This window comes from Heterocephalus glaber, unplaced genomic scaffold (assembly GCF_053883595.1).
Source record: "Heterocephalus glaber isolate CG9 unplaced genomic scaffold, H.glaber_assembly_v1.0 deba00001564, whole genome shotgun sequence".
NCBI lineage: Eukaryota > Metazoa > Chordata > Mammalia > Rodentia > Bathyergidae > Heterocephalus > Heterocephalus glaber.
Window position 1 is genome coordinate 23,279,289 of NW_028258351.1, and position 27,187 is coordinate 23,306,475.

Here is a 27,187-nt window from a genome sequence, read left to right on the forward strand (position 1 = left end):
CAGTACCAAAAAAGAAAAAAGAAGAAGAAGAAGAAAAACAAAATGAGTGAAAGAAAAGAGCCTGGAGTCCCTGCAAAGCCCCATCCTCAGTGACCTAACTTCTTTCCACTAGGCCCCACCTTCTCAAGGTTCCACCATCTCCCAACACCATTACTGTTGTGCAAGCAAAGATTTAGCACATGAGTCTTTGGGGAACGTTTTAAGATTCAAACTTTAACAAATATTAATAAGACATTTTATATTTTTGCACTGAGTCCTCAAAATCTGATGGGGTTATTGCTGTTGATTTGTTTGTTTTGGTTTTGTTTTCATTTTCAATTTTGTTTTTTGTAGTACTGAAAATTAAACCAAGGGCCACAGCCCTTTTTACTTTTTATTTTGGAACAGAGTCCTGCTGACACTAATTTGCCCAGGCTGGGCTCCGACTTGAAATCCTCCCATCTCAGCTCCTGAGAGTGCTGGGATCACAGGCATGCATCACCAGGCCCAGCTATATTTTTTGTACATATAATTCATCAGAATTCAGATGTTAAATTTTCATCCAAAGTAACTGTATTTATGTTTGATAAAAGTTGGAGTTGAAGCAATTGATTCACATACCCAAATTGTCCTAAAAGTCTTAAAAGTTTTCTGATTATTAAAACAACTTCCAGTTTCTACACTTAAATTTTTATAACTATTAACATTAAGTACAATTAAAATTTCCATCCCTGAGTCAGGTAAGGTGGATTGCATCTATAGTCTCAACTACCCAGGAGAATGAAGTAAGAGATTACTTGAGGTCAGGAGGTCAAGGCCAGCCTGGATAAGATAGGCTCTCTTAAAAAAAAAAAAGTTAATCTCTCAGTTACACTATTAAACTAACTCTATTTCAACTGCTCAATAGTCACTCAGGGGCTATATTTTTGGACAGAATGGTCCCAAAGCTTGACAATAATGACTTATTGTCTTATGCCTTCATGGAAAATGTGTTCTAAAAATCAGTTGCAGAACTAGAGCAGTGTTAGAGAAGAACTGTTTAACATAGGCTCTAGAGTCAGACATAGTGAAATTCAAGTTCTAGCTTTCGGGTGTCTGGTCTCTAGTATGTTATTTTATTCACCTCAGTCCTTCTTTATCTACGAAATGGCTGTCACACCACCTTCCTTACATGGTTGTGTCAGATACAAAGCAAATATTCAGTTACGGAAGCTGATTATGACTATAGTGCTTGTATTTGTTTCCTAAGGTACCATAACAAAATGTTATAAACTGAGTATTGAAACACCAGAAATTTATTCTCTCACAGGTGTGGGGCCTAAAAGCCTGAAATTAATATGTTGGCAAAGCCATGGCCCCTATAAATCCTCAGGGGAGGATGTGTCCTTGCCTCTTTCAACTTCTGGTAACCTCTGTTGTCCCTTGATTTGAGGACCGTAAACCCAGTCCCAGGCTCTGATTTCAGTCTTCACATACCTATGGAACTTTTCTCTGTGTTTCTTTATGTCTTTCCCTTACTAATGAAGCACTAGCCATATTGGATTAGGGGCCATCCTAGTGACTTCATCTTAAATGAATTGTATCTACAAAGACCTTATTTCTAGTAGGTCACATTCACAGGTCTGAGTGGTTAGTTTTTCAATATAACTTTTTGGGGAACACAATTCATCCAATAACAATTGTGATCTTTTTATTACCCAACTATAAGATGTACACATGCTGTGCTTGATATGGATTGTGCCTGATAGAATTCATCCATAGAAAGAGAAACTTTCAAGACCTGTGAATTGCCCAATTGGGCCAAGTCCAGTTGCTTTCTGTTACCTGACAAAGCCCTCCGAAGCAGAAGTCAAGAAGAATATGTGATTCACAGGCTTTCATTTTATACAGCTCAACACAAAAGCCATTGTGCAATTCCATTCCCTTCCTCTTTTCACAAAATGGATTGCTTGGTTGGCTTGCTTTGCTTTGCTTTACTCTGCTTTTTGTTTATTTTGTAGGCTGAGCTCACCTGGCTGTTCAAAATTTTTTGCAAATGAGTGAATCAATCTCTCCCCCCGCATTTGTTTTGTGGACCGCCAAAGTCCAGATCCATCAAAGTCAAGCAAAGTAGTCCAGGATGTGCACAAGTGAAGCACAATGCAATATGTAGTGCATATTGTCAAAGTCTTTGATAAATGCCCTTCTAAAGTGTTCACTTGGATTTTTGCCTAAAGAAACAAAATAAGTATAATTGAATAGGACATGATAAAAAATTTTAAAGCATTCTGTCTAATGAGGAAGGCTAATTGCCTTGTTTCCCCAGAAGAACTGATAAGCAGGTAATGAATGAAGTCTTTATGATAAAATCCTGCTTTTATTATTATCCTTTGTAAGGATTTTTTTTTTCAGTTCCATCAAATGCTGAACTTTAAGGTAATGGCACGTTCTGGTCTCCATTAGAAAATTTCTTTGTTAGCCATTCAAAAGGCCCCTCACTACCACTCTGGTTGCCAACTTAGCTCAGTTGTATTTTGCTACACAGTCCGAAGTAATTAGGTTAATTAGTCATTTCCATTTAGCTTATTAGAAGGCTAGAAATCCCTTTCTCTCATTTGGGCGATTAAATGTTGCAATTGTGTGCAAGCCAGAGCTTCAAGACAGTGTGTTTCAGACCCAGTCCTGGCAGCTGTGGGAGCGCTGATCACGGTGTAATTTGCTCTGTTTTGTGGAGACACCAGAGGGGGTAATAAGACTGCAGAAGGGTTAATGATGGTGCAAGCCGGAAAAAGGGTGACAGGCTGCCTGGAAGAAGATGAAAGTGGATTCCTCCGCTCCGGAGAGAAATAATGACAGCAGCTGCAGCTTTTCTCTGCCCATCAAGGGCCCTCCTGCTGACTGCCCAGACATCAAACTTTATTAATTGAGCACTTCCTAAGTGCCAGGCAGTGCTTAAGAAAGCTCTTGCCCACAGGGAACTCATAATCTTGTGGGAGTAAAAGGCAAGTAAACCAGCAATTGCAATTCAATAGCTAGCCAGCCCCAAGGAGGGGTCAGGGAGGGCTCCCTCATCTTCAAAGCATTGTGTCTCCACTAGACAGGAGATAGAGAAGATGAGTCAGTCTCACTTTCCACATGAAAAACCCAAAGCCCAGTAAAGTTTAGAAACAGGCTCCCAGACCAATGGGTCAGAAGTAGTGGTGCCGGGACCAGAGCCCCTGTCTCGCCAGGCCTCCTTCATTCTTCCAAACAGCACTCAACACCACTTCTCAGTATGAATGAAGGTGTGCTCCCTGCTCTAGTGGTTAGGATAAAAATGGAAAACCCACAAAGCTCATGTTAAAGTGTTAGCAGATGGAGGTTCCCTGGGGAGTTGTTTCCACGTTCTTGGTATCCTGAACACAGAATTATTCTCAGGACATGCAGAAGAGAAAACAAGAGTAAGATTTATTAAAAACAAAAGAAAGTACACTCTGCAGAGCGGGTAATGGCCAGTGGGAAAATCTCATGGCCCCAGTTCTGAAGTGGCAGGCACTGGGTCTCTTAATTAAGGCCTTGGGATTATAGAAATATCCATTATTGGGGATTGACAAGAGTCATGGCCTAGTAGGGTACCTGACTTGGATCACCTGTCTGGAGAGGGGAGTTTTTGACCATACAAGGTTTTTAGAGGACGTATCATGGCATCCAAAGGTCAGGCGTGAGGTGGGGGATATCAAAGCCACCATGAAAATTAGGTTGGATGCAGGCCAGGGTCATGTAGTTTTGGTTTTGCACATGCCTGGAGAGTGGGGGTGGGAGGGGGACAGGATAACTTTTATCTGATCATTTCCTAATGTTTTCACATAGTCATCCTTGCTCTGTCTGGTTTCTCAATTTTTGCCCCATGACCTCTTGTTATTTGTTCTTATTCTACCTCCTACCTCAAAAGGACATGCATCATCCTCATGAGCGAAGAGTGTAGTCAAGCTCAGGTTGAATGTATATGTCCTTCTGTAGCTTTTCCTTGTCCTGTTGTCAATTGGTTTCATATTCTGAAATCACACCACATTTTTTCACACCCTACCCTGCAGGCTCTGGCTCTTTCTGATAATTTGCATAAAATGTCCTTCTTTTCTCTCTATCTCTATCTCTACCTAACAGAATTCTACATGCTCCCCAGGACTTCTCTCATCAACTTTCTCCTTAACTTGGGACTATAAGTTCCTTGAAGGCCTGTATCTTGTTTTGTTTTGTTTACCACTATATTCCCAAACTCCTGAGCACATAATAGACTTTCAATAAGTATCAAAAGAATAGATGAATGAATGAATTCTAATAAGAATTATTGGGCACCTTAAAATTCATGGCTCTGCAGTGGGTGCTTTAGGTACACGGGCAAACTTTGAAGAAGCCAAATATAAGCATAGTTGTTAATAATGGAAGAACAGGGGTTACGCCATCTTACAGGGCAAGGTCTACAGGGTGGTAGCCCACAAAAACCTGGTTTGGAGCCTTACCTTCCACCTCTCCAGTTTTGTGAGAACCTTTCCATTCAAGCACGCAGCTAAAGAGCTCCCCCAGCGCCAAGGAGGAGGTGAGCCTTCTGGGCCACTGTACCACTGCCCCCAGCACTGAGGAGCAGAGCGGCCCCCAGTGCTGAGGAAGAAGAGCCTTCCAAGCTGCCATAGCACACCACCAACACCAAGGAGGTGAGCCATGTGGGCACAAGCAGCACACACAACCCACACAACCCAACCCCCTTGAAATGAGAAGACACATAAACAAATCTCAAAACCAGACTTCCAGATCACCTAAAGCAACCCCAAAGGGAAACAAGATGGAACAATGTGATACTCAACCACCTGGATTCCCTGAACTGGCAACAAAAGAGAATCTGGAAAAAATGAAATCAGACATAATTTCTCAGATAACAGCAGAGATTGTGCCCATAGTGCAAGATATGATTAATAAATCTAGAGAGGACACAGATAAAAAAATAGAGAAGCTGAGGAACATGATGGAATCCCAACACAGGAAACAAATGGAATCCATAAAACAGATTTCCAGGAGATTAAAAACTCCATTGAAAGTTTATGCAGCAGAATAAGCCAATGTGAGGACAGAATTTCAGATATAGAAGATAAGATTGCAATTAGTGACCAGGAAAAGAAAAATTCCTTTAAAATAGTAAGGGAGACAGGGTGAGGAGAACCCCCCCAGGCAGGCCCACCAGCTGACGGCTGGGCCGCGCGGGCACCTCCAACAATACACCTTCCCCCCAGCCTCTGGCCTCTTGGCTGTGCAGCTACTTGGTTACACACTGCAGAGGCACAGGGGGACAAAAGCCATTGTCCTGAGTTCCAGAAGTGAACAACAGAGAGAGTGCCTGTCTCAGACTTCCTGATGAAAACAAGCCCACTGGAAAAGTGAAGGGAATCTCTGCAATAAAGGCACACCAGACCACCGTGATTGGTAAGTTGGACGGATTATCAGCTCCCATCAGAAACTGGACTTTCTTCAGGGGAAAAGCAGCTGAAACCTACAGTAGAAATTTGCAGAGTGCAACCCTGCAGGAGGACAGGAGCTCAACTTGGGACTTGCAACCAGATATCTGCCTGAATCTCACAGGACTGGGACTAGCTTACTGAGACTCATTGACTTATAACTGCACACTGCTGCCCACATTGTCTATTGTGACAGCAGAGACACACCTTGAAGGAGGCCCTTTATTATTTTGTTGTTGTTGTTGGGGTTTTTTTTGGCCCTTTACTTTTTAAAGGTGATAGATTAATAACTACCACAAATTGTCATTCTCTTAAGATGTATTTGATGCTATGGTGTTGCTGATTGTATGACTTGGGCTAAGGTGTCATGATTGATCTAAACAGTTTTCCTTCCTGGTATAATGAAAATGAGATAGCCCCCGAGGCATTAGAGACTCAAAACCTAAAGACCAGCTATATCTGGTAGACACCTCTGAAAAGCAATCATTCCATAAGGCTTTTAAATAGATCAACAAAGATACTTACAATAAACAATTTCATAATATCAACCCAGGAACTAAACCAGGGACAGTACCAAAAACAAAAATGAGAAGGCATTTAAGCAAGTCACAAACCCAGACTTGCACCCCAGAAAAGGCAATTACTGGGGGAAATGAGGTGCAAAAGTCTGATAATCAACCACCTGGACACCCTGAACTGACAGCACAGGAAGTAACAAAACAGATGAATGAGGCTCTAGAAAAATTCAAAGCAGAAATAATCTCCCAGATAACTACAGAGATGGTGAGCAGAGTGAAAGACATGATTAGAGGCTCTAGAACAGAAACTGAAAAAAAATAGATGAGCTCAGAAACAGGCTGGAAGCCAGGAATGCCCAGCATAAGAAAATAAATGGAAACCATGAAACAGATTAAAACAGATATTCAGGAGATTAAAAACTCCATTGAAGGGGCCAGCGATTTAGTTCAGTGGTTCCGCCGCCTGCGTCACAAGCAGAAGGACCCGATCCCTGGTACCAAACAAACCAAATAAAACAAACAAAAAAACTCCATTGAAAGCATGCAGAGCAGATTAAGAGAATCTGAAGATAGACTGTCAGATATAGAAGACAGGATTGTGGTTAAGAACCATGAAAACAGAGATTTCTTAAAAATAATAAGGGACCATGAGAAATCAATTCAACATCTGCTAGATGGTGCAAAGAAGAATAACATAAGACTGATAGGAGTCCATGAAAAAATAGGAGAAAGTACAATTGACATAAAAAAAACTTTTCACAGAATAGTGGAAAACTTCTTGGACAGAGGAGGAGAATTGGACATACAGATAAGTGAGGCATATAGAACTCCACCCAGCCATGATCAAAAAAAAATCTACACCTAGACATATAATAGTCAAGATCCCAGAAACCCAACAGAAGAACAAAATCCTATAGGCAGTTAGAGAAAAGAAACAAACAACCTATAAAGGAAAGCCCATCAGAATCACGGCAGACTTCTCAACACGAACCCTCAAATCAAGGAGAGCCTGGAGTGAACTATTTCAAGCCCTAAAAGAAAATAACTTCCAACCTAGACTGTTGTATCCTGCAAAATTATCTTTCAAAATTGATGGAGAAATTCGATACTTCCATGACAAAGAACACCTGAGAAATTTCATGAACACCAAACCAGCACTCCAAACAATTTTATGCAATATCCTAGAAAAAGGCAATGAAGGTCACAACTCCATGAGGCTCAACAGAGGGAAGCCACCAGACAAGGTAAGAAACTAAAGGGAAAGGGGGAAAAAGAAATAAGAGCCAGCAACAGTAAAATATCATGACAAGGATGAGTCAATATCTCTCAATTATAACTATCAATGTTAATGGCCTCAATTCACCAATCAAAAGAAGTAGACTGACAGAATGGATTAAGAAACAAAATCCAGCAATATGCTGTATATAAGAAACACACGTAACTCAAAAAGAAATTCATAGGCTGAAAGTAAAAAGATGGAAAACGGCTCTCCACACAACAGGAACCCAAAAAAAAGCAGGGGTAGCAATCTTATTTGCAGACAAAGTAGATTTCAAACCAAAACTAATTAAGAGAGACAAAGATGGTCATTATATCCTTGTGAAGGGAACAATCCAAGAGGAAGAGATGACAATCATAAATATATATGCACCAAATATGAATGCCACCAACTATACAAAACAAATATTAATGGACATGAAAAACCAAATAAGTACTAATAAAGTTGTAGTGGGGGACCTCAATACACCACTATCACAAATAGACAGATCGTGTAGACAAAAAATTAACAACGAAATTCAAGAACTGAACCAAGCTACTGAACAAATGGACTTAATAGATATTTAGAGAGTATTCCACCCCACAAAATCAGAATAAACATTCTTTTCAGCTGCATACAGGTCATTCTCCAAAATAGACCACATGCTAGCTCATAGGACATGTCTAAGTCAATGTAAAAGAACTGAAATTACCCCCTGTATATTATCAGACCACAGTACAATAAAATTGGAGATCAATAACATGAGAAACTGCAAAACTCCCACAAACACCTGGAAATTGAATAACACCCTCCTGAACAACCAATGGGTCACAGAGGAAATTAAAGAAGAAATTAGACAGTTTCTACAAGGAAATGATGATGGCAGTACAACATTTAGGAATCTATGGGACACAATGAAAGCAGTTCTACACGGGAAATTCATAGCAGTGAATGCCCATATTAGGAAAACAGAGAGAACTCAGATAAATAACCTAATGCTGAACCTCAAATTCCTAGAAAAAGAAGAGAATAACAAAGCCAAAGCCTGCACAAGAGAGGAAATTATAAAGATCGGAGCAGAAATCAATGCAATGGAGACTAAGAGAATGATACAAAACATTAATGAATCAAAGAGTTGGTTTTTTTGAAAGAATAAATAAAATCAATAAACCTTTAGCCAACCTTATCAAAAAAAGGAAAGAAAAGACTCAAATCCATGCAATTAAGAATGAAAAAGGGGAAGTCACAACAGAACCAGCAGAAATCCAGAGGATCATCAATACCTACTTTGAGAACCTGTACTCTAATAAAATGGAAAACACAGAAGAAATGGACAGATTCCTAGATACATATGAATTGCCAAAGTTCAATGAAGAAGATATAGAAATTCTAAACACCCCAATTACAATGAGTGAAATTGAAAATGTAATAAAAAAATTTACCAACAATGAAAAGCCCAGATCCTGATGGCTTCACTACTGAATTCTACAAGACATTTAAAGAAGAACTAATGCCATTCCTCTTTAAACTCATCAAGGAAATTGAAAGGGAAGCAATACTTCCAAATTCATTCCTGGAAGCAAGTGTTACTTTGATTCCAAAACCAGCGAAAGACCCAACCCAAAAAGAGAACTACAGGCCAATCTCCCTAATGAACATAGATGCAAAAATCCTCAACAAGATACTGGCAAACAGAATACAGAGGGTCATCAAGAAGATCATACACCCTGACCAAGTCAGATTTATCCTAGGGATGCAAGGATGGTTCGACATACATAAATCAATAAATGTAATACACTATATTAACAGAGTCAAGGACAAAAACCATATGATCATCTCAATAGACACAGAAAAGGCATTCGACAAAATCCAACACCCATTCTTGATAAAAACTCTACAGAAAACTGGAATAGAAGGTCTTTATCTCAACCTGATTAAGGGTATCTATGAAAAACCAACAGCCAACATCATACTAAATGGTGAAAAACTGAAAACTTTCACTCTAAAATCAGGAACAAGACAAGGATGCCCACTATCACCACTCCTGTTCAATATAGTTCTGGAAACATTAGCCACAGCAATTAGAAAAGAGAAAGAAATAAAAGGAATAAAGATAGGAAAGGAAGAAGTTAAACTGTCATTATTTGCTGATGAGATGATACTTTACAAAGAAGACCCGGAAAACTCTACCAAAAGACTTCTGGACTTAATTGACAGATGCAGTAGAGTACGTGGATATAAGGTCAACACTCAAAAAACAACAGCCTTCTTATACAAAATAGCAGACTCATTGAGAGAAAAATTAGGGAAACAATTCCTTTTACAATAGCATCCAAAAAAATGAAATATCTAGGAATCAATCTAACAAAGGAAGCAAAAGACCTATAAAAAGTAAACTACAGCACCCTGAAAAAGGAGATGGAGGAGGATATAAGAAAATGGAAAGACATCCCTTATTCCTGGGTAGGAAGGATCAATATAGTGAAAATGGCCATACTTCCAAAACTGCTATCTAGATTTAATGCAATGCTGATTGAAATTCCAACAATATACTTCACAGAACTAGAGAAAACAATCCAAAAATTCATTTGGAGCCAGAAGAGACCTGGAATAGCAAAAGCAATTCTGGGCAACAGAGACATGGCTGGGGTTATCACAATACTCAACTTGAAGCTACACTACAAAGCTACTGTGATAAAAACAGCATGGTACTGGCAAAGAAACAGACCCGAGGATCAGTGGAATAGATTAGAAGATGCAAAAACAGCTTCAGACATACTGAGCCACCTCATCTTTGACAAACAAGCCAACAAGCCTCACTGGAGGAAATATAGCCTATTTAATAAATGGTGTTGGAAAAACAGGATTTCAACCTGTCAGAGATTAAAACTAGACCCATATCCATCACCATGCACTAAACTGAGATCTAATTGGATTAAAGATCTAAATATTAAGACAGAAACACTAAACTTGCTGGAAGATAAGTTAGGTAGAACTCTTGAAGATATTGGCATAGGAAAAGACTTTATGAACAAAACCTCAGTAGCACGGGAACTAGCAGAAAGAATCAACAACTGGGATCTCATCTTATTAAAAAGCTTCTGCACTACAAGAGAAACCACCAACAGAGCTAAGAGACAACCTACAATGTGGGAAAAAGTTTTAGCAGCTGTACCTCAGACAAAGGGCTACTATCTAGAATATATAAAGAATTGAAAAAATCAGACCCCCCCAAATTCAAAAACCCAATTCAAACATGGGCATCTGAAATGAACAGACATTTCTCAGACAAAGAAGTAAAAGCAGCAAATAAATATATGAAAAAATATTCAACATCACTGGTCATTCAAGAGATGCAGATGAAAACAACACTGAGATTCCACCTCACCCCAGAAAAAAATGGCTGCTGTCAAGAAATCAACCAAGAACAAATGCTGGCAGGGATGTGGAGAGAAAGGAACCCTTCTCCATTGTTGGTGGGAGTGCAGACTGGTGCAACCACTGTGGAAATCAGTGTGGAGATACCTCAAAGAACTAGGGCTGGAGGTCCCAGTTGACCCAGCTATTTCCCTGCTGGGTATTTTCCCAAAAGAATTAAAAGAATCATACCACAGAGATATATGTGTACCCATGTTTATTGCAGCACAATTTGTAATAGCTAAAGCTTGGAAACAGCCCAAGTGCCCATCAACTGGAAACTGGATAAAGAAGATGTGGATTTTTTATAAAATGGAGTACTACTCAGCCATAAAGAAGGAGAAACTAGAGTCATTTATAGCTAAATGGATGCATATTGAGCCCATATTCTTAAGTGAAATAAATAAGACACACGTGTAAATACCAAATAGTTTATGTAGTGTGAGAAACTGAGAGTGTAAATAAGGATTAAAAGGATTAATAACTAATAAATGACACTTTGAAATAGGAAAAGGTCCAAAGGAGTAGGGGTGGTGGGAGGGGAAAGGGAAAGGAAAGAATGGAAACGAAAAATTATGAGAAAAGAAAAAAAAATGGAAACAAAGTATGTAAATAGGGACAGTTTTAGGGGTGAAGGGTGCACAGGTAATGGGGAAAAAATAAGAACCAAGATACATCATGTACAGGTACAAGCACCCAAGGATAAATGTAAATGTATTGTATACCTAAAAATGTACCAATGAAAGAATTTAAGAAAAAATAAATAAATAAAATAAAATAGGGACCATGAGAAATCAATCCAGCAGCTGCTAGACAATGCAAAGAAGAAAAACATAAGACTGGAGTCAATGAAGACACAGGAGAGAGTGTAGATGACATAAAAAAAACTGTTCACATAAGTGATGGCAGAAAGCTTCCCAAGCAGGGGGAAAGAACTTGACATACACATAAGTGAAGCATACAGGGCTCCAACTAGCCTCGATCAAAAAAATCTACACATAGCCATACAATAGTTAGGATTCCAGAAACCCAGCAGAAGAACAAAATTCTACAAGCAGTGAGAGAAAAGAAACAAATCACGTACAAAGGAAAGCCCATCAGAATCACAGCAGACTTCTCAATGCAAACCCTCAAGGCAAGAAGAACTTGGAGCGACATATTTCAAGCCCTAAAGAGAAACAGCCTCCAACCCAGATTGATGTACCCTGCAAAACTATCTTTCAAAATGGATGGAGAAATAAGATACCTTCATGACAAAGAGCACCTTATGAACTTCATGAATACCAAACCAGCACTCCAAAAAATTTTAGACACTATCCTAGGAAAAGACAATGAGGATCACAACCCCAGGAAGCTCAGCAGAATGAATCCATCAGGCACAACAAGAAACTAAAGCAAAGGGGGAGAATCCAACAAAAAGAAAAAGTCATGACAAGGATAAGTCAACACATATCAGTTATAATCATCAATGTTAATACCCTCATTTTACCAATCAAAAGAAATAGACTGGAAGAATGGGTCAAGAAGCAGGATCCAACAATATGCTGCATACAAGAAACACACTAAATTCAAAAAGAAACTCATAGACTGAAAGTTAAAGAGTGGAAAACAATACTTCATGCTACAGGAACACACAAAAAAAGCAGGAGTAGCTATCCTCTTTGCAGATCAAGTGGATTGCAAACCAACACTGCTTAAGAAAGACAAAGAAGGACACTACATCCTTGTAAAGGGAACAATCCAAGAAGAAGAGATGACAATCATAAACATAAATACACCAAATGCTAGTGCGCCCAACTATACAAAACAAATACTAACAGACATGAAAAATTAAATAAGCACTAATACAATAGCAGTGGGGGACCTTAATACCCCACTGTCACAAATAGATAGATCAACTAGACAAAAAATAAGCAACGAAATACTAGAACTCAATCAAACGCTTGAACGAAAGAACTTAACAGATGTTTAACAGAGTGTTCCACCCCACAAAATCAGAATACACATTCTTTTCAGCTGCACACGGGTCGTTCTCCAAAATAGACCACATACTCGCTCATAGAACATGTTTAAGTAAGTGCAAAGGAATTGAAGTTATCCCCTGTATATTTTCAGATCACAGTGCAATGAAATTGGAGATCAATGGCAAAAGAAACTGCAAGAATTTCATAAACACATGGAAATTGAACAACACACTTCTGAATAACCAATGGGTCACAGAGGAAATTAAAGAAGAAATCAGACAGTTCCTACAATTAAATGACAATGACAATACAACATATTGGAATCTATGGAACCCAATGAAAGCAGCCTTACAAAGGAAATTCATAGCAGTGAATATTCATATTAGGAAAACAGAGTGAGCCCAATTAAACAACCTTATGCTGAATCTCAAGCTTCCAGAAAAAGAAGAGCAGGATGAACCCAAAGCTCATACAAGGGAGGAAATTATAAAGATCAGAGCAGAAATCAATACAATGTTGACTAAGAGAAAGATACAAAAAAATCAATGAAGCCAAGAGTTGGTTCTTGGAAAGAATAAACAAAATTGACAAACCTTTAGCCAACCTTATCAGAAAAAGGAAAGAAAAGGCCCAAATCCATGCAATTAGGAATGAAAAGTCAATACATATCAGTATTGACTTTAGGAATGAAAAGGATGAAATTACAATGGACCCAGCAGAAATCCAGAGGATCATCAACACCTACTTCAAGAACCTATATATCAATAAGATGGAAAACACAGAAGAAATGGATTTATGAATTACCAAAGTTGAACAAAAAAGACCTAAAAATTCTAAACAACCCAATATCATCAATGAAATTAAAAACTTACCAAGAAAAGACTGGATCCTGATAGCTTCACTGCTGAATTCTACACGATATTTAGAGAGGAACTACTGCCACTACTGTTTAAACTCTTTATTGAAATTGAAAGGGAAGCAATACTCCCAAATTCATTCCTGGAAGCAAGCAACACCTTGATCCCCAAAGCAGAGAAAGACCCAACTGAAAAAGAGAACTATAGGCCAATCTCACTAATGAAGATAGATGCAAAAATCCTTACTATGATACTGGCAAATAGAATGCAGAAGATCATCAAGAAGATCATACACCCTGACCAAGTGGAATTCATCCCAGGGATAAAGGAATGGCTCAACATATGCAAGTCAATATTTGTAATGCACTGTATTAATAGAGTCAAGGACAAAAACCATATGATTATCTCCATAGATACAGAAAAAGCATTTGACAAAATTCAACATGCATTTATGATAAAAACCCTACAAAACATTGGAATAGATGGTCTCTACCTCAATCTAATAAAAGCCATCTATGAAAAGCCAACAGCCAATATCATACTAAATGGTCAAAAACTGAAATCCTTCACACTAAAATCAAGAACAAGACAAGGATGTCCACTATCACCACTCTTGTTCAATATAGTTTTGGAAACATTAGCCATGGCAATTAGACAAGAGAAAGAAATAAAAGTAATAAAGGTAGTAAATGAAGAAGTCAAATTGTCATTATTTGCAGATGACATGATACTCTATATAGAAGACCCCAAGAACTCCACCAAAAGTCTTCTAGACTTAGTAACCAAATTCAGTAGAGGAGCTGGATATAAGGTCAACACACAAAAATCAATATCTTTCCTCTACATGAACAACAGACTCACTGAGACAGAAATAGGGCAAACAATTCCTTTCACAATAGCATCCAAAAAACTGAAATACCTAGGAATCAACCTAATGAAAGAAATCAAAGACCTCTTCTCTGAAAACTATAGCACTCTGAAAAGAAAGATTGAAGGTGACATCAGAAAATGGAAAGACATCCCTTGCTCCTGGGTAGGAAGAATCAACATAGTGAAAATGGCCATACTTCCAAAACTGCTATATAGATTCAATGCAATGCCAATTGAAATCCCAGCAGCATACTTCATGAATCTTGAGGAAAAAATCCAAAAATTCATTTGGAACAAGAAGAGACCCAGAATAGCAAAAGCAATTCTGGGTAACAGAGACATGCCGGGGGTATCACAACCCCAACTGGAAACTATACTACAAAGTTACTGTGATAAAAACAGCATGGTACTGGCAAAGAAACAGACCTGAGGACCAGTGGAATAGATTAGAAGATGCAGAAACAACGCCAGACACACTCAGCCATCTCATCTTTGACAAAGGAGCCAAACACCCTCACTGGAGGAAAGATATGCTCTTTAATAAATGGTGCTGGAAAAATTGGGTTTCAACTTGCCAGAGATTAAAACTAGACCTATATCTCTCACCATGCACTAAACTAAAATCAAAATGGATTCAAGATCTAAATATTAAAACAGAAACACTGAACCAGCTGGAAGAGAGGTTAGGTAGAACTCTTGAGGACATTGGTGTAGGAAAAGATTTTATGAACAAAACCTCAGTTGCCCGTGAACTAGCACGAACAATCAACAAGTGGGATCTCTTCTTATTAAAAAGTTTCTGCACAGCAAGAGAAACCACCAGCAGTGTGAAGAGACAATCCACAATGTGGGAAAAAATTCTCACCTGCTGTTCCTCAGACAAAGGTCTACTATCTCAAATCTATAAAGCACTTTAAAAAAATCAGACCTCCCAAATTTAAAGACCCAATCCAAAAATGGGCATCTGAAATGAACAGACATTTCTCAAAGAAGTAGAAATAGCAGATAAACATATGAAAAATGTTCAACATCACTGGTCATTTGAGAGAAGCAAATGAAAACAATGCTGAGATTCCACCTCACCCCAGAAAGAATGGCTGCTGTCATGAAATCAACCAATAACACATCCTGGGGGGTTGTGGGGAAAGAGGAACCCTGCTCCACTGCTGGTGGGAGGGTAGACTGCTGCAACCACTGTAGAAATCAGTATGGCGATACCTCAAAGAACTAGGCCTAGGGCCGGGAATTTAGCTCAGTAGTTTCGCCGCCTGCGCAAGCACAAGGACCCTAGTTTGATCCCTGGTACCAAAAAAAAATCCCAAAAAACAAAACAAAAGAACTAGGACTGAAAGTCCCATTTGACCCAGCTGTTCCCCTGCTGGGCCCAAAGAATTAAAAGAATCATACCACAGTGATATATGTACACCCATGTTCATAGCAGCACAATTTGTAATAGCTCAAACTTGGAAGCAGCCCAATTGCCCATCAACTGGAGACTGAATAAAGAAAATATGGCTTTTTATAAAATGGAGTACTACTCAGCCATAAAAATGAGAAATTAGAGACATTTATAGCTAAGTGGATGCACATTGAGGCCATATTCTTAAGTGAAATAAATAGGACACACATCTGTGGGGTTTTTTGGTTTTGTTTTTGTTTTCCTTAAATTCTTTTATTGGTACATTTTAGGTATACAACCTCCCTCAGTCACATCTGCAACCAAGAACCCAGTATTTTCACCCTTTGTGGAGCACTTACAGCTACTCACAAGTTGAAATCTCTTAACAAACAACCACTCAGTTTTTAGATATTTGATTTCTGATAGCTTTTAATTCTTATCTCGCCTTCTTCCTCTTCTACCCCATCTCTGGGCAAGCTGGTAAGAACACCTTCCTGAGATGTTGGAGGGAAGTTGTACCAGGTAAGCCCACGCACAGGTGCCCTCACCCACCTTTAACTACCATAAAAACCTGAAGGCAGTCTCCTTTCTGGCTCTTTCAAGATCTTTTCAGATTGCTTGGGAATTTCCTTGCTCTCCCCAGAAGGCCTCATTCTCAGAGCAATACTTTTCATATCTTCTTATGTGCAACATCCTCAGTCTTGACATTGGGACCAAATTTTGTGTGGATGGGGTTTACCCTGCTTCTCCAGAGTGCCCACATCACCATCACTCATATAGACTTAATGACTCATTGTTCTTCCATTATTTTTTTTCTTGAGCAACTGATTTATAGCTGCTTGCTTTTTTAAAAAAAGGAATATTATTGGTACATCTTTTTCCCTTTGTTTTTTTTTTCTTAAATTCTTTTATTGGTATATTTTAGGTATGCAATACATTTATGTTTATCATTGGGAACTTGTACCTTTATATGACGTATCCTGGTTCTCATTTTTTCCCCATTCCTTGCCCTCCCTTCACCCCCTCCACCCTTCCCCATTTACCAAGACTTTTCAACCCCTCCATCCCTCCCTATTTACAAAGACTTTGTTTCCATTTTTTCATTTTCTCACACTAATTCCATTCCCTTCTTTCCTTTCCCCTACCCCTCCCACTTCCCCTTCCCCTTTGCCCCTTTTCTTCCCATTTCACACTATCCATTATACCTTGGAGTCCTTGTTTACACTTTCAGGGAGGCTGCTGACTTTGAACTGGGCTTGACAACTTACAGAGCCTTAACTAATAATAAGCATGACTAGCACAAGGACTAGAAAGTTTAGTCCTTTTAGTTTGAAAGTTTAAATTCTTAAGCTTAAAAAGGAAGGACTAAAGTTTAGTGAAGATACCAGGGCTTACATAAGGTGGAAATAATGTGAACAAGGAAATGAGTCAGACCGTTTCTAAAGTTGGGGGCAAGAGCCAGGCATGGTGGCACACACCTGTTATCTCAGCACTCAGGAGGCTGAGCAGAAGGATCACCATGAGTTCAAGGCCAGCCTGGCCTACATAGTCAGTTCAAGGCCAGTCTGAACTATGTAGTGAGACCCTGTCTGAAAAACCAAAAAATCAAATAATAATAATACGGTTGGGGACATTGCAGGACACCTGAAATACTGGAGGAAGGCACCAAATGAAGAGATCTGATTATTACCAAGTAATGCATTTAGACTTCATCCTTATAGAAATAGGCAACTGGGGGAAATTTTAAGAGTTGACATTAATACAAAGCCAGTGATTCTAGAGACACCTTGAGAGCTAAAAGGACTGAATTTGGTGGAAGAGTGAATGTGAGGACATAAGGAAGAAGCCTATGATTTAGATGTTCAGACTTCATAGCCAAAATAAGCATTGTCCCCTTCTGTCCCTCTTTCCTGTGTGATATCATGCAGGTGGATGTGGCTTAGTATGTGCTGCTTATAACATCTCAAACAATTTATTTGATAAACCTTGCACATTATTGGAGGTAGTTTGCTGAGAATGAATTGATCAGTATCCTCCCTCTTCTGTGATGTTTTCTGGAGGAAGCTCAAACCCTCCAGACCAGACTATAAGTGAGGCACAATTGTGTATATAACTGTACTTGCCTGTTGACCCCCAATGCAGTGCAAATTTTAGCTTTCTAGAGAAATTGCATTTCAGTACAAGACTCTTTGAAATTTCCCAGGCACTTTCATCAATGGAAGAATTCTGTAACCTGGATCGGGACATTGAGGGATCTGCCAAAAGCTGGAAAAAGTTCGTGGAGTCAGAGTGTCCTGAAAAGGAGAAGTTCCCCCAGGAGTGGAAGAACAAGACAGCCCTGCAGCGCCTCTGCATGATGAGGGCCATGCGTCCTGACCGGATGACCTACGCCATGCGGTAGGGAGCAGGAGGTGGTGGGAGGCCCTGGACAGGCCTGCAGTAGGGACAACCTTAGGATGGCCAGATTGGCAAGGCTAGTAATGAGAACCTTTGTACCAACATTCAAAATCCCAGGAGGCCAGTTACTCTGTATATGCCATAGATTTTCTTAATATCTTAGCGGACAATTTGGAAAGAGATGCTAATCAATATCAGCATTGAAAAGGGTGCTGATCACATCTAATATGGTAGAAGATGATAGGACCCACAGAACCAATGGAATTTTCATCCTTTACAGGGAGAACATCTCTTTCATCACAAAAAAAGGATAAACTGTTGATAGTGGCTGTAAGTAAAATGATAAATGAATGGCAGAAAATTGAGGAAGATTTTTGTCTGCTGACTCCTAGTTGCTCTGAAAAATAGAAAGATGATCGATAGAGTTTGTATGAAAGAGGGTGGCAGGATTTAATATTTGAAGAGTGGAAGTTTGAAAAAGTGTGAAAAGTGAAAGAGAAAGCTGACCAAGGAAGCTCAAAGGATTCCAGGTAGAATTGAGGGGCCCCTTATTTAGGATCCTGCATCCGTGGCTCTGGTCTTCACCACTGGATGATCTTCATCAGAAGACCAAATGTTGATTGACAGTTACCTTGAGCCAGAGTCATTTCATATTGGTGTGTTGGAGTAAGAGCTGAGCAAGGGTCATGAGGATGTTGTCAAGAAAATGATTAGAAGTCACAGGCCATGCAATGTATAGAGGCAGAAACCAGATCAGTGGTTGCTTAGAACTAGGGGTTGGGAGTAGGAATTAACTGCATTATAAGGGATCTCACTGCTGTGATGAAAATATCCTAATACTAGATTACAGTGAAAAATGTACAACTTGTGAGCTCATTAAAAATCACTGAATAGTACATTTGAGGGGGTGAACCATGCACTCTATTGACTATGCCTAAAAAGTTATTTTTTAAAATAAATTATAGACCATGGAGTCTACATTTGATAGGAAAGAGGTAAAGAAATTAAGAGAATAATAGAAAAATAGACAAGCTAAGATATTGAGATTCCAGTGCACTTGTAGTGATACTAATATGGGGAAGATGAAGCAAAGATACATCATCAAAAGAAATGTAAGGATAGTAGGTTCTGCTTACAGAATAGGATGTTTCTACTTACTGTTCCTGATAGAATAAGCTCCCAGGTAATGATAACCATGAAGATGTGGCCATGTAATCAGGTGGCTGAAGGGGAGAAGAAATGATGATTACTTGAGTTGAAGGCACTAAGAATCTACAAGATTATCCATGTAGGTGTTAATGTCACCAAGGCTAGAGGAGAAGACATCCATGAGCCAAGTGCCCAAGTGTTCAGTGAATGAGAAGAGTGATCAATGGAGCAACAGATGGCATTGATGTACTAGGGTAGTGGTGGTACAATTATGGGAAATAAGCCTCAACAGAGCCAAAGACTGGAGAGGTAATGGCTTGAAAACAGCATTTTACAGGAAACAGAGTTCTGACCACTGCCCATTCTGAAAGTACATCAGGCACAGCTGAGAAGACTACAAGGAACATAGTGTCCTGGTAGATAGTGGTAGTCTCAGCGATGGTCAGGAGTTGGACCAGACATTCAATAAATAAGTAGCTGCAGTTGAGGATTTGTTTAACACCAAATGGGCCACTCTGGAAGGGATCATTGCTAAATGGAGTGAGATGAAAGTAAACACAGAGACTCACAGAACTGGAGAGACTAAAGTCCTATAGGCCTTTAATCTTGCAGATGGGACACAGAGTATGATAAATTTAGCTGCCTATGAGCATTTCAAAAGCACCGGTCCCAGTGGTCTCCTGATGGGTGGGTGATATGAGAGGGCACCAGACTCCACAAGAGTCAGCAATGACCAAAGTGGACAGTGGTTCAGAAGGAGGGCTGGTCTAGGGGAGCATCAGAGGCTCTAAGTACTGACCTGACAAGTTGTAAACTTGGAGCCCATCCTACCTCTGTGACTGTATGTTCTGTGTCTAACCCATGAACTTGAGCACCTTCTTTCATTTCTAGAGGCCTTCATTTCTCAAGTATTATTTTATGAATAATACACATATATGTACTTTCTTTTTGGCAGAGATTTTATTGAGGAGAAGTTAGGAAGCAAATATGTAGTGGGGAGACCACTAGATTTTGCATCCTCATTTGAAGAATCAGGACCAGCCACTCCCATGTTTTTTATCCTGTCTCCAGGGGTAGACCCACTGAAGGATGTGGAAACTCAAGGTGAGAAAAGATTCCTCTTGGAGCTAAGACTGCACTTTCATTCTTTGGGTCTTTTGATTTCTCTTTTCCAGATTAAAGGTTCCTAATGCAATACTCAATATTTGTAAACCGTACAGAATTCAGAGTGATTGCTGAAGCAAAACTAGGGAATCAGCCACCCGAGAGAGAAAGGACCATTCTGTGCTATATGAGGCAGAATATACAGCAGCAGATTCGTGAAGGGGCCTTGTCCCCAACACGCCCCCCACCCATCTCCCTCATCACAGTCCTGCCAATTTTTCTGAAATACAAGTATGGTCCTGTCATGGACTCCTGTTGCCTTCAAAGTCTGAAACCCTTAAAATGGTATACAGTGAACTTTGTATTGGGGACTCCAGTCTCCCAACCAATTTCTCCTGCTTACTTTCCATTATTAGTTTCCTATTACTGCTGTAACAAATGACCACAGGCTGGGAGGCTTAAAACAAATGAGAGGGGACCAAGAGATAGAGGGAAGGAAGAGGGAAGAAAGGAGGGAGGGAAGGAGAGAAGGAGGGAGGCAAGTGTGGGGAGGGAATGATAAAAAGATGTAAGATGCATTATGTACATGTATCAGCTCCCCGTAAGTGATGTAATCATTATGTACTGCAAACATGTACTAATAAAAAATAAAAACTGAAAAAAATAAAAAGTAAAAAAGACTACACATCTATTACCTTACACTTCTGAGGGTCGGCAGTCACAAATGGGTCTCTTAATAAGGATTCTTACAATTACATCAGGCCCACCCAGATAATCCAGAATAATGTCTGAATCTCAAAATTCCTAATTTAATCACATTTGTAAGGCCTTCTTTGCCATGTAAAGAAATATATACATGGGCTGCAGATATTAGGTCATGGACATCTTTAGGGGCCTGTCAGTCTTCCTACACTTTTCAACTCCTTCTTTCCCACTGTACACTTTGCCATCAGACTTAATTACATTTCATTCTCCCAAAGTTTCCTTTCTGCCTCTACTCATCCCACAGATACTGACTTCAATGTTACCATGTCAGGAAACCCTGCTTGACTCCCAAAGGAACAAGGCACCCCTTCCATGTACTTCCAGAGCATCCTATATGATTTCCACAGTGTCATTGTCCACTGACTTTTATGTCTTCCTGTGCATGAGGATTCCTTAGGAATCTTATATCTTTTTCACCACAGTATCCCCAGATCCTAGCACTGTGCCTCTTTCATGTGATGGGCCCTCAGTGAATATATATCCAGTTGTTCCTCAATATCTGTAGGGAATGATTCCAGGATCCCTCACAGAAATCAAAAACTTCAGGTTATATAAAATGTCATAATATTACATAAACCATACACATCCTTCCGCATGTTTTAAATCATCTCCAGATTACTGATAATACCTAACTCAATGTAAATGGTTGTTTCAGGATCTGCAACAACAAAACATCTGTCCATGTTTAATATGAACTGGAAATGTTCTTAATACTTTTGACCGGTAGTTGATGAAAGAATACACATGAATGACTAATCAAAACTATAAAACTAGTATTCTATATTTTTCAAAGTTAAATAAAACACTGATACGGTTTTATAAAATAACTCTTTCTAGGTAAGAATACAGACCATGTAATACAACTCCATGAGCGTCAGTCTTTTACTCTTTTTGTAGCAAAAGGGAAATATGCCTTATATGTTGGAGCAGGTGAGATGAGGCTAGCTTGTCCCTAAAGAATGAATAGGAGTTATATAATGAAAGAATTATTATTCATTACCAAAAAAAAATTATTATTCACTGACTGAATGTATTCATACTCTTGAAAATTCAAATAACACCTGCTTATGTATTTTTAAAGAATCAATAAGTAAAGCTTAAGATAAAAAACAACTGTCCCCATCTGCAGCCTTTCTCACGCCAAGTTCCTCCTCCCAGACACTAAGCTTTTGACCTTTTTTTTTATTTTGGTACTGGGGGTCAAACTCAGGTCCTTGCGCTTGTGGGGCAGGCAGAGGAACCACAGAGCTAAATCCTCGGCCCTGTCCGTTTCTGAATTTAGTCCACTTGACTTACTTTTCCCTTTCATATTAATAATATATTGTCACCATTTCTAAATTTATCCATTTTAGATCATTTTTATTTCCTAATACAAAGAATAAGGATTTATAGGGCTAGAGAAATAGCTCAGTGGTCCAGCAATTGTGTAGCATGCCTGAGGGATTGTGTTTCATCCCAACACTGAAAGGGGAGTAGAGATTTAGTTTCCATTATTGTCTTGGATTCTGTATGTGTCTCTTTAGCATCCATGCATTATAGGGCCAATTATATTGACTAGACTTTCTTATTCTCTGCATTCTTAATCCACTGATGTTAGTGACCTTGCTAACTGAGGAGATACTATCCCTCCCAAAGCTAGTTAGTTCTTAGGGGTAACAATTTTTCAACAGACTCACTGAGATATAACTCACAAACCATAGAATTTGTGCTCATTTAAAGTATACAATCCATCTGGGCCAATAGCTTGTGACAGCCTGGTAAAAGAGTAAGAGTCTATCTCAAAAAGAAAATGAAGTTTACAATTCTAAATGTTTTCATCACTTCTTGGCCTTTTGGTTTAGATCAAGTGCAACTCTAAATGTTTCATTATATTCACAAGGCCATAAAACCATTACCTCATTCTTAGAAACCTTTTGTTTCCCTAAAAAGAAAGCCTATATACATTAGTAAGATCACTATAGCATCCTACCATCCACCCAGCCCTGGTCAACCACCAATTTACTTTCTAGCTCTAATATTTGCTTATTCTAAAAATTTCATATACATGAAATCGTATCATATGCACTCTTCTGTGACTGGTTTCCTTCAGCATTTCCAAAGTTTATCCATGGTGTAACATGTATGAGAAATTCATTCTTTCTTATGGCTAGACATATTCCATTATATGGCTATTCCATGTTGTATTTATCCATCCATCAGTTGATAGACTGATGAGCTATCTCATTTCTTGATTTTCATGAATAATATTGCTATGACCATTCACTTACAAGTTTTTGTGTAGATATGTATTTTCAGTTCTCTTGAGTATACACCTTGAATAGAATTGTTGTATTAGATAATAACTTTGTTTAATTTTTTGAGAAAATGCTAAACTGTTTTCTAAAACAGCTGCACCATTTAACATTCATACCAGTAATAGGTATGAATTTTTCTGTAGCTTCATCAACACTTGTTATTGTCTATCTTGTAATTATAGCTACCATACCATAGAGGGTATGAAGTGGCAGCTCATTGTAGTTTGCATCTGGACTTCCCAAATGATGTTGAGCAACTTTTCCATGTGCTTATTGGACATTTATACATCTTCTTCGGAGAAATATGTATTCATATCTTTTGCCCATATTTTAATTGGGGTATTAGTCTCTTTTTTTTTTTGAGTTGTAGGAGTTCTTTATATCTTCTGGATACAGGTTCCTTTTATATATGATCCACAAATATTTTCTCCCTCTGTGGGGTTTCTGTTCACTTTTTTAAGCAGAAAAGTTTTTAACATTTTTGAAATTTACTTTATTTTTTTTCCTTTAGTCAGTTGTGCTTTGATATTGTATTTTACAAACCATTGCCTATCTCAAGGTTACAAAGATTTGCTATTCTGTGTTTTCCTCTAAGAGATGTCTTTTTAGCTATTACATTTAGGTCTATAATTCATGTTCAGTTAAAGTTTATATATGGTATAAAGAAGAACTCCAATTTTGTCCTTTGGCATGTGGATATCCAGTTTTACCGTTTGTTGAAAAGATTATTGTTACAAATGAATTATCTGAGAAGTCTTGTCAAAATTTAATTGACCATAAATGGAAGAGCTTATCTTTGGACTATTAATTCTATTCTATTGATTTGTGTGCATATATATATGCTATTAATAGTCTTGATACTGTAGCATTGTGTTAAGTTTCAAAATCAGAAAGTATGCATTCTCCAAGTTTGTTTTTTGTTTCAAGATTATTTGTGGTACTTGAGGGGACACATATTTCCATATAAATTTTAGCATAGCTTGTCAATTTCAGCAAAGAATAAATAAATAAAGAGCCTAGATTTCAATAGTTAGTTGCACTAATTGTGTCGATCAACTGAAGTAGTGTTGCCATTTTAACAATGTAAGTGTTCTGATCTATGAACATGGAATGTCTTTCCATTTATTTAGTCTTTAATTCAGTTTCTTTTAACAAAGTTGTGTACTTTTTAATGTACAAGTCTTATGCTTCTTTTGTTAAATTTGTTCTTATTTTTTTAAATTCTATTATAAATGAAAATGTTTCCTTAATTTCATTCATTGCTAGTAAAATTTTATATATTAACATCTATCCTAAAAATTTGCTAAATTTGTTTATTAGTTCTCGTAGTATTAGTAAATTCCATAAGGTTTTCTATATACAAGACTATGTCATCCACAAATAGACACAGTTTTAATTCTTTTCCAATCTGGCTTCTTTTTTAGTTCTTTTTTCTCTCCTAATAACTATAGTTGGAATTTCCAGTAAAATATTAAATTGAAATGGCAAATTTTGGTAACTTTGTTTTGTGTCTGATTTTAGGGATAATTTTTCAGTCTCCATCATTAAGTGTGATGGTAGCTGTGTGGTTTTTGAGGGTAACCTTTAGCAGACTGAAGAGATTGCAGACTATTTCTAGTTTATTTAGGTTTTTTTCTTTTATTGTAAAAAGTGTTAGATTTTGTCAAATGCTTATTCTGCATACAGTGAAAGGATAATATCATTTTTGATTTATTCTGTTAATATATTATATAAACTGATTTTGAGGGGGTGGGTACTGGGGATTGAACACGGGACCTTGAACTTTCCAGCCAGGCCGCAGAACCACTGAGCTAAACCGGCCCTAAACTGAATTTTTTAATTAAACAAACCTTGATTCCTAGAATCCAAATCGGTCACATAATCCTTTTTATATATTATAATTTGCTAATATTTTGTTGAGAATATGTGCATGTATATTCATAAGGGATATTGACCTAGTTATTCTCTTTCCTTTGGATGTTTTTATCTGTATTAGAATAATATTATGAGTATATGTCAGAGTTGAGAAGCGTTCCTTTTTTTTTGTCATGTGTACTTATGTAAAAGGTTAGTGCATTAGCTTTTCATCATTACAACAAAATACTTGAGGCAGCTAACTTCATTACAAAAAGAGGCTTATTTATCTCAAATTTGGGGAGTTCGAAAGTTCAAATAGCACAGTTCAGGCTCTCGCAAAAGTCCCATGCTGGATAGCAGGAGCATGTGTGTATGGAGAATCACAAAGCTAGCTAGGAAGCCGAGAGGCAGGAGCCAGGTTTGTTCCTTATATAACAACCCTCTCAAGAAAGCTCTGAGGATGAATAATCGATTATGCAAAATAGGAAGAAAAGGTCCAAAGGGGTAGAGGTAGTGGGAGGGGCAAGGGAAAGGAAAGAAGGGAAAGGAAAAATGATGAGAAATGGAAAAAATGGAAATAAAGTCTTTGTAAATAGGGAAGGGTGGAGGGGATGAATGAAGGGCTAGGAATGGGGAAAAAATCAGAACCAAGATGCGTTATGTAAAGGTACAATTCCCAATGAGAAATGTAATTGTGTTGCATACCTACAATGTACCAATAAAAGAATTTAACCAAAAAAAATAATAATAAAGAAAGCTCTAAGGAAGCCAGAGATTTAGCTCAGTGGTTCCGCTGCCTGCCTCGCAAGCGAAAGGTCCTGAGTTCGATCCCCACTACCAAAAAAAAAAAACTCCAAGGTCACACAAGATAATCTCTTTCTAGACCAGGGCCTTCAAGGACCCAAGGACTTCCCACTACACCCCAATTCTTAAAGGTTTACAGCAACCCCAATATCATCATCATGAAAATAAACCTCTCAATCACATGAATGCCTGAAAACACTCAAACCATAGTAATAGTTATTAAGTCTAAGGGCCAGGGATTTAGCTCAGTGGTTCCGCCGCCTGCCTCACAAGCACAAGGACCCAAGTTTGATCCCCGGTACCAAAAAGAAAAAAGAGAGATAAATAGTTATTAAGTCTCACGAATGTTTGGTAGAACTCAGTGATGCAACCTTCTGGGTCTAAATTTATCTGATTAGGAAGTATTTAAGTTACTTGCCCAATTTCCTTCCCAGTTCTGTTCAGATTTTCTATTTCTCTTTGAATATGTTTCAGTAACTTGTTTCTTTCTAGAACTTTGTTCATTTCCTTTATGCCATATAATTCAATGGCAACCCCCAAATTTTGGTATCTATATTAAAATGTTTAACTCCTCTTTTTGATATGTTTTAATTTAAGTAGCAAAACTTAAAATTTTATTCCATGAATTTTAAATGATTTTTCTTTACTTCTCTATATAAGCTGAGGGTTCCATTCTGCAACTTTTGTCACATATGCATTTATTTTCAGATAAGAATAAATTCATATTCTCTTCTGTTACCACCACTAATCCTTTTCTAAACATTAATTTTTAAATTCAAAAGCCAATAAATAGCACTTAAATCCTAATGAATATAAATAATACATTATCTATGCAGAGCCAAGAATGTCAGATTACATTTCCTTCTTTTTTATTCAACGCCATAATCTGTAGGGGCCTTCAGAGAATAATGTTCTTAGCACAGAGGTTTAAAATCATATAAAATTTCAGTTTGCTTCATATGTAAATGATGATTTTCTTTTCTAGCTTCTAGTTTTTCCTGGAGTTGCAAATTGCCTTTTTTTTCTTGGAAGAAGAAATAACTATCTCATTCAGCATAATCTCTAATTTCTTATTCATTCTATATGTTGA

General features: G+C 38.2%; 1 protein-coding gene across 13 annotated transcripts in view; it reads left to right on the forward strand.

The window, feature by feature from the left end:
- Positions 1–27,187, forward strand: part of Dnah9 (dynein axonemal heavy chain 9) — a 373,887-nt gene that overhangs the window by 300,084 nt on the left and 46,616 nt on the right. For all 13 annotated transcript variants that reach the window (XR_002386940.2, XR_015443305.1, XR_015443304.1 and 10 more), the window contains 2 exons: positions 17,931–18,124; positions 20,229–20,377. Coding sequence is in view for 8 of the 13 variants with exons in the window: in XM_087192015.1 (XP_087048141.1) it covers positions 17,931–18,124; positions 20,229–20,377 (343 nt within the window). In the remaining 5 variants the exon portion in view is untranslated. The remainder of the gene's footprint in view (positions 1–17,930; positions 18,125–20,228; positions 20,378–27,187) is intronic.